This window comes from Callionymus lyra, chromosome 3, assembly GCF_982586985.1.
Source record: "Callionymus lyra chromosome 3, fCalLyr1.hap1.1, whole genome shotgun sequence".
Lineage (NCBI taxonomy): Eukaryota > Metazoa > Chordata > Actinopteri > Syngnathiformes > Callionymidae > Callionymus > Callionymus lyra.
The window spans coordinates 40,096,775-40,108,160 of NC_141820.1; the positions used below are offsets into that span (position 1 = coordinate 40,096,775).

Consider the following 11,386-nt stretch of genomic DNA (forward strand, 5'->3'; position numbering starts at 1 on the left):
CTGTACGTCTCAGATTAAATGTCATCTGCCCACTCAAGGTTACTGCTGGGCTCCAGCCCTCAACTCAAGTGGCACCATAGCTACAGCGGGGTTCTGGTCACTCGCCCCGTCGCCCTCTTCGCGCACCTTTGTAGCGACCATATGTGGTTAACCAGCGTTACCCCAACATCTACTATGAGTAGACACCACCAAAACCAGGATCAAGACAGAAACTTTAACAGAATTAAAGACATTTTTTAAATATAAAAAAAATACAATAATCATTTTTGATTTTGATTGATTTATTATATTGAAGAGCAATGATTGCATCAAAAAAAATCAAAACCTAAGAAACAGAATGAAAGAATCTGGAAAACAGGTGACTAAGTGTGTAAATAAATCTTAAATTGTAGAGAAATGGAAACATTTAAATGAAATTCAATTACTTTCGGAATTGTGGGTATGTTGTCTCCATGTTTCTTAAGTATAACAAGTGTATTAATAAACAGGAACATAGTTTACTTCTCATAGGCCCAGCATGTGGTTTGTTGATCATGTGACCAGAAGCAATCAGTCAGTTTTTGTCTCAACTTGTTTATCATCATATTTAGTTATTGATATAAATATAAATATATACAAACAACAGTTTATCTCCAACACACATCTTCTCCTGAGGTCACATGCCGAACCAGATTATCATCAGCTCTGGGTTTTGTTTTTGTTCTTTTTCTTCTTGTTGCTGGAGTGGCTGACGGCATCAGGTGTCGGTGTGGCTGGGGGTGCACCCAGCTTCTTACTTTTGGCTTTTTTCACTTTGTCTTTTATGGACTGGATGTCCAGACGTGCTTCTTCTGGAATTAGAGTATAAAAAAGTTTACAATCACGAGATCTAGTAAACAGAGAGAAAACGTCCATATTGATCCTTCTATTTTCTCTACTTCCAGGCTTCTCCTCTAGCATGGAAATAGTTCCCTCCATCTGGGAAGTTCTGCTCCCCCTGACCCGGTCTGGTCTGTCTCACCCTCCAGGTCCAATCTAATCACAGATTTCTTGTCTAAAGGCACCAACTTACCTTTGTTAGTCTTCTTCATCAGCATTGTCTCTTTAGGAGGAACAAAGGCTCGTTCCCTCTGTTGTTGCTTCTTCGTCAGAGCTTCAGATTGTTTCACCTAAGAGGGGGAGGGGCAGTTCACAAGAGGTCAAAGGTTTCAAAAGTCTGACAAAAATAATTATAGCTTCTCACCTTGATCTCCTCCATCTTCTTCCTCTTCTTTTCACTTTCACGGAGGAAGAACTCGCCCGTCGCCAGTTCTTTGTCCACCTGCACACAAAAACAGCAAACACACATTCCTTGATAAGCACAAATATTTTACATTGTGTACACAAGGGCACGTAAATCGCTCTTCCCATCAGTGTTGCCTAGTGCACACACATTAGCAACGTTTTTATCAAAGCACATTTGATAGAAGCTGACAAATTTTAACGAATGCTCACACAAACATTTTCAATTCAGCCACGCACCTTGCTGTCGGGCTGTGGCGGGGGGAAGGGTGTGTACTCCCTTTTCACGCTCTTCTTTTTTGGCTCCTTGCGCTTGTTGAGGTTTTTGTGTTTAAAGTGTGGCAAGAATCTATCCCAGCTCTGCGTCCTCAGGTCTGGGTCTTTGGAGAGTTCCCTCTTGATCATGAGAGTCTGGCACAAAGACACACACATTTAGCAAGAATCTACAGTGATCCTTCACCATGTTCACTCAGAGTCTGATCATAGCACCCTCAGCTCCGAGTCCAGCCTCACACTGAAGCTCAGAGTGACTTGGTTCAGTCAGGAAATCGTGAACAAGGATGGAAAACTTCCTCATCGGGCATCAGATAGTAAACAAAAAAGGTTGGACTTACTTTGATGTTGTATATGGGATGGATGTTCTTCATGGTGTCAACGACGACTCTACGGACCTGAAGAGACCACAAAGAGAAAGAAAATGTATTTCCAGTCAGACCTGTGCCACTGAGCAGGAGACAAATGTCTTACAGGTAATGAAGAAAACAACTTTCAGCCGATGAGAAGTAAACAGACTTCAAATTGGTTCCATCTAACTTTGCATGAACTAAGCACTCACCTCCTTCAGGCCCTTGAAGGGTCCAATAGCAGACACTGTATTCCCTTGAACCATCACGTAGCAGTTGGTCAGTAGTTCCAACGCCTGCAGAGACAAGAGAAACGCAATTAGAGCATCAAGACACAGAACTTTAATGACACTTTCAACAAGTGATACAATATGAATAAATAAGTACTTAAATGAGACTGTAAATCATGGATATTATTAACACATTAATATTTCATAATAAATAGTGTGCGAGGACACACTTTTATAGAAAAATAGATAAAGTTCATCCATGTCATAATGTACAGTTCTAGCCTGAAAAGTTTAGCATAGGGCACCTCTATGATGAGAGTTAGACATCCTAACAATTTTTTTTATCATGTGTGACTCTTAATAATAGTGCAACTTCCTTTGTTTATGCGTCCGGTGAGAGATGCGTCAGCAGAGCTACAAGCGACAACAGTTGAGAGGAGAACAGAACAACGTTTGCTAAATTCAACTTAACATGGTTTATAACAAACAGGTTTTATGAACAATTTGCTTGGTTCCAGTAAAATAAAGAGTTATTTCAAGGAAAATCATTTACTTTTAATGTGGAGCCTTTGGGGCCAATCAGTCGCTGCCGTCGCTTAACAAACCGCTCTCTGTTCCGCACCATGGTCCCAATCTTGATGATGTCACAGGCCACATCATCCTGTAGTATCCTGGCCGCCTGAATCAACCAAACAAGCAACAGAAGGAAAGTATTCAGTTGTAATAAAGCAAACCTGAAATGGCACTTTATTTTCTTCACCTGTTCAAATGGAACACTCCTGGCCAGCAGTTTGATCAAGTCTCTAGCTCTAATGATGACATAGGGATCATAGGTCTTCTTTGTAGTGCAGACAGTCAGGCTGCCCTCAATCAAGTCCAAAGAACCTTTGATATTCTGAGGAAAACAATCAACATTAGCATGTACACACAAGCAGAATGGCATTTTTAGACCACCACAAATCTAAGAACTCAACGATTGGTTGTCAACTTACTACTTCCCCTAAAGCCTTCTCCACAAGAGGCCAACAGTCCTTCAGGTAGGCTTCTCTGTATTTTGGAAACAGAGTGGCGAAGCTGCTCTCCTCCAGCATGCCTCGGGGATTGTCCTCCTTAGTGAATGGCTGCTCCTTCCATCCATCAGGAACACTGAGGAGGTCAACTTTATCCACAACTAACACAACATGAGAAGATCTGCCGTCAGAGCTCAGTTTCAAGAGGCACATTTGAGTATTTGATAATATTCGATCGACTAGATCGTGTAGTTGGTTGGTAAAAGTCGTCGGACAAAATAACATGTTTTTCTGACACCATGATAAACCAGGTTAATGTTTAGTAAATAGTAAAACTAAACGAAACACGCACGTGAGCATGCGCAGCACGAAAACATTAGAACCGAACGTCAACACGTGAACATTGAACAAACAGGCACGGAGCTGTATCCACTAGATGATTTAGCATACTAGCATTAAATAGCGTTTGCGCTTTACCTTGTTTATTCATTTTCGATTTGTTTCCAGCTCGTGTTTCACTCACGCCGTCTCCAGTTCGAACCGACTCCATTGCTGTACCGGGGCGGAAGTGACGTGTTCAGATAGTACGCAGTTTCCGCTGAACGTAGTTGACGCGACATCGTGTTTTAAATGATTCATTAACCAGACAAGACTTAATGCTGCACACCTTTCAAGCTAAATGTATACAAGCACATTTTGAAGAAAATTTAGTCCTAGGTAATAACGCGAATGATGCAACCAGAATGCCTCAAACCCAGTGCAGTTACCAATTTTAAAATACAAACTCCACAAAGAATCCCTCAATTATGTCAATGAGGTATGACAAAAGAAAAACAAACTTTTTTTTTTACTCAAATTTATTATGGAACATGTTCCCAGTACTTCAAAATAAGTTTGGTGGCAACTACTGAGAGCACAGTCAACGCCAGTACACCAATCAATCCGACCACGATAGAGATCATCGTCATGTGATCCATCCCTGCAAAGATAAATTCAATTAAATGCTGCAGCTCTTAATGAAACTTGTTGGCAGATCAGCACTCACAGGAAGACTTGAGTCCAGACTCTGCCGCACGCACTGTCAGTGGACCAGCAGACACCAGGGCAGAGACTTTTCTCTTCAGGTCAGCTGCTCTTCTGCGTCGTTGTAGACTCGGACATGTCTAGAATTTTAGAAGAGTTGCATGTTTTTTTTCTTTATATTGGACCATTTTAATTTTACTATCAAATCAGCAGCACCAGCTCCCAGGTTACCTTTGTGCAATGTTCGTCGTGTCCACAGATGTTGGTCAGGCAATGAAAATACAACGGCATCATTTTGGGCATATGGAACATCTGCATGGAAAATCTGCTGGTTTGTGACAAACCATTGCCACTTAGCCAGTGGAGGGTTGGATCGACTGGGCAGCTGCAGGTGAGGGTAAAGTAAACGAGAGAAGATAAACACTTTAAAGTATGTACTTTTTTGAGTATTGTTTTGATTGTCTAAGCGCTTTGTGACCCTGGTCTCGAAAAGCGCTATATAAATAAATATTACTTACTTACATGCATGCATTATAGATAAGCATAAGCTTCAAATGCAAATTAAATAATTAAGTTAAAATAGATCAAAGATTCTATATACAGTCCTTTTTATTTGTGCAGGCTCTTTTAATTTACTTGGGGCTGCTTAGTTTGTCTCTATCTTATCTCTGCCTTTTAAAGCATGCATTTTAACCATGTATCGTTTTGGATTGTTGAAGTGCTTTGTGACACTGGTCTGAGAAAGGCGCTTTACAAATAATTACTTAAACATTAACAGAAAAACTCTTAGGTCCAATTTTGAACTTTCACTCATGTACATTTTGAATAATGGTCAGTATTTCAACACATTAAATGCCAATTTGTAGTCATCTACACATCCAACTGAGGCTAAAATGCTTACTTTGATACCAAGAGTGGATTATGGAATTTCGGTGGGTCTTTTGGTATAAAGGTGACCTACCCATCCTCGATGAAAACTCCCATGTCTAGGTCATCAGGGTCGGGGCTCTCTGTGGCCCAGCAGGAATCCACCTGCAGCAAAACCTCCGAGGCAAATGAGTCGTTGGTCTGCAACGCCACCTGAAAGAACAGCGTGTCCTCCTGTTCCAGCTGTATCATGTCGTGGTACATGTCACTGAAGGAAAGGTCGCGGTACAAAGTCATAGTGAGGTGAAGCTGCTGGGAGGAATTGTACTCAACTAGGGACAGTGCCGACAACCTGCCAGAGGGAACAACATCAGTGGAGAAGTGGTCTTAGCTGGAGGAAGACCTCGACTCACCACTGCATGTCCATGTTGAAGTGAGCATTCTGTATATAATGAAGTGGGTAAACACACTTCCAGACAACCTTGAGGTCCCGTCTACTGATGACCTCCGTCTTGGTCAGCCCAACAGTCATTATGTTCTGGAACTCGATGTGGGTTTTGTTAACCTGGCAGAACAAATGTGAAAATGACAGATGAGAAAAGTCTTCATACATCATGTAATCCGATTTAAATACAATGTTGAAATCCGGCTACACACTTTATGCCAAAATATTTTATAAAGCACAGAACAGCCAGAACTTTAGAAAAAACAAAGTCATGTCATCAACCCTTCTGCTTTACATTTTTGCTAATCCTCATAACCTGCTATTCCAAGTTGACCACTCTTTATTCCACTTACACGCCTCTCTGTCCCACATTTTGAGGCCGTCCTGGAGGTGCGGAACAGATAGAAAACATCACTCTCCTCGACATCACATCTCCCGTCATTCAGCTTCACAGCCACCTCTCCACCAATATACGAGGTTAGATATGATTTAGCAATTCCGCCTATCATCATCTTCTCCAGACATTGGCTGAAGAGACCGTTCTCTGTTGAAAAAAGAAGTTATTGATCAGGGAATTTCACCCTGGTTACTTTACACAAGTGAAATGAATAAAACGTTACAAAAGAGCAATATAGGTCAGCAGAAGACTGGAAATGTCAAATCAGACGTAAACATTTGACTAACCTGATATCTGTGCCAGAAGGAATTGAAATGCACTGGAAGAACCCAATAGTTGTATAATCCGCTTCAATTTAACCCCTTTATAGTGTAGTCGTTTGCTTTTCAAGTTTATTTTTTTTATTTCATCTAGTTGCGTGTGAGCGTGTATATAGACATAAAGGAAGCTGTTTAGGTCTTAATATTGTATGTTGTTATCAAGGTCTAGTTTATGAAGTCACCATCAGGATGAAAGTTCAAATTTCAGTAAATGCATTACATTTTGAGTTAGATACAGACTTATAAAACGAACCAGCCTTGCATTTGGTGATCCTTTCAAACCCCCCCCCACCCCCATCATATTTGCATTCCCTTGTCCAATATCTTGTAAAATACTTAAGGGGCAAACAACAAATGTATTCCGAAACGGGAACAACAAATGATCAAGTACCGTTGCAGACTGGACCTCGGGAAGTTTTAAGTTGAAGAACCGGGCTTACATCATGGAAGCCATGTCGACAGACACAGGTGAAGGAGTCCAAAGAGTTTAGACAAAGAGAGTTACGAGGACATCGCCGCCGCGATGAGCCAGAGCACATGTCTGGACCTGACAGACAAACTCATTTTCAAAAACAAAACTTAGTCTTAACTGAAAATTTCCTGACTTACCAGTCCAGTGAATGACTCCATTTGAAACATTGAGGTTGTCCATGTGAAGAGATTGGACGTATGCAAGCTGTGGAGCCACCTGCAGGGGAAAGCTGTTTTCTGTGTCCACTGCGTCAAAGGACATAAACAGAAACTGGGTTTTGTCTGGCTCTTCAGAGAGTTCAACAGAGGCAACTTCAACATGGATTGGATAATAATAATTGTCCATGAAGCTCTGGATCTGCAAGCAGAAAGCAACTTATTTAGCAGAAGCAATATGCAAACTTGGTGAAAATGTTTAATCCCAAACTGTAGTTACTCATCAATCCATCTTTCGACAAGGTAGTATAGTATGAAAGCTGAAACAAAGGTACAGGCCTTCCCCAGAAAAGAGGAGTCGAGACAAAAACATAATTTTGCTTGCATTAGCAATCTTGTACTTTCGGTCTGTGAACATATCAGAGTAGGTTCATGGATGGACTGGCCAAAGAGTTTACCCTTTTGGCTCAGCCCTTTCTTCATTACGACAAACCATACATTCCTGAAGGATATCTCCAGAGGGATTAATAAGGTTTATTTATCCATCTATTACAGAGACCTTATGACTCAGGACCAAGCTGCCCATCTTACCCTCATTCGTGAGCAAAAAAAAAAACAATACTTAAGGTAACATACAGAGTGGGGACTCAAAGAAGAGTTGGGATCTGATCTACTGTGTCGACTACCTGCAAGAGGGATTATAAACGTCAGATGGAGTAGAGATTGTGCACCCGATTCCGAGCATTCCAGGACCATCTACTATTGCATACCGTCTCGGCTATTGGCACAGGCTCAAAGTAGAGCTACTGTACCTTCAGTTTGTCAAGATAACTCCAACACAATTCTATCATTTCTTAATAGATGAGATCAAGTAAAATCATGTAAAATATGAAAACAGTCAGAGAAAAGATGGACATCATAGAGAAACAATCTTCCCGTTTTAAGAAACGCAACATGAATTCTTCAATACATTCCGTCATTTGTCAACTTTAGTGCCACCGAGAAAGTAAAAGTTTGACATTATGTAAATGTTGAATGATCAACAACAGGTAGTCAGAGATGTATGGCTGGAACTCACTTTGCTTCGAATAATCCTCACTAATTTAGCATGTGGCTCTGATTCATCGTCCAGAAGTTCCACAGGCAGTGACCAGGGCACACTCAGGATGACTGACATGCTGCTGTAATCCATCTCCATGACTGGCACTAGACACAAAGTACATCAGGAAACTTACAGAAGGTTGAATAGGAAACACTGACCTTGACCGTCGGTTGTGCTAACAACAGTGCTAGAACTTTGGTTTTTTACTGGGATACACAGATGCAGACGCTCAGAATCCCACTGGGAGTCGCACACCTCCCACACGTCCAGTACATACGTCTTTCCTTCTTCCAGATCTGGAAGGTGCAGCCGAGACTCCTTCTGTAGGTTTCTCTCCAGCACTGGGCCATTCTCCAAGGAGAGCTCATACCCAAAGCCCAATGTTGGCTGAGCTGGGGTGCCAGGACTCCATGATGCAATTGAGTCATTGAAGCGGAACTTTATTTCGGAGACTCCTTGAGGGACTGGGACACGTTAAAAGACAGATCAGTAACTAAAGAGTGCTGACAGATGCTGTACCACCCTTGGGATCATCAGTCACCTGTGTGGACGTGGACTGTCTTTTCATACATCACTAAGTTGTCTCGACAGAGAGCTTCCACCATGACCTCGTAGTGTTGACAGGGCTGCAGACCCACCACACTGTAGCTGGTGGTGTTCGTGGAACCATGCAGCTCACCCTCGTGGTAGACTCGGAAGTCTGAAGAAGAGGCGTTCTGCACTTCCCAGCTGATGGTATAGTTGTCGGGCCCAAAAGAGGTTTGATGCAAAGACTCAATGTTAAAGTGGTCTAATGGAGCGAGATTAAGAAAGGGGGAGACAACATTAAATATAGTGAGCTCATTACCCTCTGGCTGTTGAGTCAGTAATGAATACTTTAAGTTTCACCATGATAAGCAGCCATCCTTGTGGACGTACTCACCGATGTTCCCATCATTAAGGATGATCCTACTGAAACGTGACTCGTGTCCAGAACGACAAACTGTCTGCAGGCCAAACATGACACGACTGCAAGGGTCAAGGTCGTCAAAGGTGAACACGTAGTTTTCAGCACGTAGCCAGACTGGCACAACTTCGTAGACATGGCCGTCCACATCCACATAGTAGGCAGTTAGGAGGAACATTGAGAACTTCAGGTCCTCCGGGTATAACCAGGTTAGATACATGCTGCTGCTATTCAAAGGACGGACCTGGAAGTCCTGGGCAACAGCCGGTTCTTGTATTGACAAAACACAAACCAGTTAGTGGATTTACACTTTGTCTAATCCCTCCATCAGTGCTCACCAGTGATGATGGATATGCAGATGAAGGTGGTAGACTCTGAAATTCGGACACAGGCAACATATGGACTGCAGGAGTCCAGGCCTGTAAAGTGGTGGTGGCTCATGGCGGTGGACTCAGAGTGGAGCCATGAGTATGTGCCAAGTTCATCTTGGTAGAGACTCACACTGTGGTTGTGCACAGATTGGGGACCGTCATCCCACGACATCAGCAAATTGGACAGATTCAAAGTTTCCAGTGTGACAGGGAGTCGCTTAGAGTGACCTTAAATGAATAAGTCCATTGAAAAAAATAAATTTGGGAGGGGGAATAAAATAAAAAAAATTCAGTGGTTCAAGATGTGTCAAAACATTAAATAATGAGACAATTAAGGTTTTCCAAAAAAAAAAGAAAAAAACCCAGAATCATGAATAGGTCACATGGGGAAAAAACTTCACATGATGGCTTTAACTCACCAAAGGCAAGGAAGAAATCTTTATCCTGGTGCAAGAAGAAGGTCCCATCCTCGCAAGCAAACACAGACCCAGTTGTTTGGAGGTGAACCAAGACACTCTAGAGACACAAAATGGCACTCAGACAAAGATTAGAATGAATCTTCTTCATTTTCAGCTCAGCTTACCCGTGTGGCCTCAGTTGGGTGTTCTGTTGGTTTGTGCTTTCCTTTTACTTTTGTTTGCTCAGTGTCTAGTTTGATGAACAGTATTTTAGGAAGTTGTGTAAACCAAGTACTTATGAGGCCTTTGGTGATTGAGCAGCAAGAGATGAGTCTCTAGTTTTGTCTGGTAAAAAAATGTGAAACATTTTCCAAAGAGATGCACCCTTGTGAAGAGAGACAGATGTAGATTCACACACCCATTGGGAGAAACACACCCAGATGAAAGACGATTACACAGACACCTGCTGAGAACGAGGGAAAATAAGCTCAACGACTAACCTGCCGAGGTTGTGATTATCCAGGAGTAAACCTCCGAGTCAAAGTGAAGTTTTAAATTGTTGTCTGCAGACTGTGGCACCGTTAAGGACGTTACGTCATCGCCACTCTGGATGGTTGTAATGACTGTGTGGTTGAGCCAAAAATTGACATTCTTCCTGTTAAGAAATTGGATTTATTACGTTTTGAGACCAGGCTGAAAGATCAACCTGGTCTAGAGTTTCATCTTTCAATTTGTTCACTTCTTGTGTCGAGTTAATTCATTTAACAATTTGTCAGGTGTAGTCAATGCACTTAAATCTTAATGCAAATATTAATTTAAACCATATTTGTGAGCGAAGGACTACTAGCGTTTATATCACGGTATTCAGGTTCAACAAGGAAAGATTTGTGTCAAAGTTCAATGCTATTTCATTTTTAAAACATTTGACAAGATAAAACTGAAGCAGAAGTTGATCTCAAACACACATGATGATTAAATCTGTATTTGTTTTGTACTTCTTGGTGAGGTTTTAAATAAAGTGGTTGGTTTACCTTTCCAGAACATTATTTCTGCTTATCCAACATAAAGAGAATGGAAATGAGTCGCAAAATCCTGCAAGAGCGTGGAAAGTAAAATGAGCAAACAACTAAAATGCGGGATCTGGAATAGTACTCACCAGGTGTTATGAGATGAAGAATTAGCGTTAAAAATATACTGAGATTCCTGAAAACGGGCCAAACAAATGATTACAAAGAAACACATTTTAATAGCAATACTAAAAAGGAACACTCGCTTACATTTTCTTTGACATTCCAGTAAAGGAAAGAAAATTTTGTTCCTTAAAGTGAACATCATGGAGAAATAAGCGCAACGCTAATTATAGGCACCTGTGGCCAGACGTCACAGGCTCGAATTCACGAAACTCACTACGCAAGTGTCCTTACGTCAAATCCGCGAAACGGTCTCTGCCTTTGTTTGTTTAGGTTTATTTTGTTTAGCAGAGCGATTTAAAAATACAACTTTTGACTTTACCAATGGATGATAGAATTTTTTGAATCTGGTTCCTCTCACATTACTAATTACGACTCAATTCGAACGTTTGGCGAAACAGTAGCTCCAACATTGATGTTGTATAAACCAGAAACAAACAAACCGGTAACAAATTATTTCCGATGAATACTTCAAAATGACTTACTGCTAGATTTGAAAATGTATTTTAAGATTCGTAATAACACTAACCTTATAAATAAAACTGCCTCTACATCTGTCATGTCATAACTTCTCAAA

At 41.3% G+C, this 11,386-nt stretch overlaps 2 protein-coding genes across 2 annotated transcripts; both read right to left on the reverse strand.

The window, feature by feature from the left end:
- Positions 1 to 263: 263 nt before the first annotated feature.
- On the reverse strand, positions 264 to 3,684 carry krr1 (KRR1 small subunit processome component homolog). Its single transcript, XM_087786029.1, has 10 exons — positions 3,601 to 3,684; positions 3,106 to 3,284; positions 2,874 to 3,008; positions 2,667 to 2,792; positions 2,096 to 2,179; positions 1,875 to 1,931; positions 1,501 to 1,671; positions 1,223 to 1,300; positions 1,052 to 1,148; positions 264 to 830 (listed from the first exon to the last, which is right to left on the reverse strand). Exons 1-10 carry the CDS (start codon positions 3,671 to 3,673, stop codon positions 679 to 681), a joined length of 1,152 nt encoding a protein of 383 aa, XP_087642155.1. The 5' UTR covers positions 3,674 to 3,684; the 3' UTR covers positions 264 to 678.
- A 299-nt stretch (positions 3,685 to 3,983) lies between these two features.
- LOC148084975 (uncharacterized) lies at positions 3,984 to 10,924 on the reverse strand. Its single transcript, XM_087786084.1, is given in 18 exon segments — positions 3,984 to 4,102; positions 4,169 to 4,286; positions 4,378 to 4,531; positions 5,108 to 5,365; positions 5,427 to 5,578; positions 5,812 to 6,002; positions 6,567 to 6,722; positions 6,785 to 7,004; positions 7,881 to 8,368; positions 8,446 to 8,694; positions 8,827 to 9,120; positions 9,189 to 9,449; positions 9,641 to 9,737; positions 9,805 to 9,869; positions 10,120 to 10,274; positions 10,651 to 10,711; positions 10,776 to 10,822; positions 10,897 to 10,924. Coding segments are annotated over 18 exon segments (3,099 nt in total). The 5' UTR covers positions 10,911 to 10,924.
- Between the last annotated feature and the right edge of the window lie 462 nt (positions 10,925 to 11,386).

Bases quoted from the DNA above. Each gene is read 5' to 3' on its own strand.
- krr1 (XM_087786029.1), bottom strand. From the start codon at position 3,673: ATGGAGTCGGTTCGAACTGGAGACGGCGTGAGTGAAACACGAGCTGGA. The intron at 1,672-1,874 runs GTAAGTCCAACC...TCTTTGTGCCAG, and splicing joins ATCCCATATACAACATCAAA to ACTCTCATGATCAAGAGGGA. The intron at 1,301-1,500 runs GTGCGTGGCTGA...TTTTGTGTGCAG, and splicing joins CGCCACAGCCCGACAGCAAG to GTGGACAAAGAACTGGCGAC.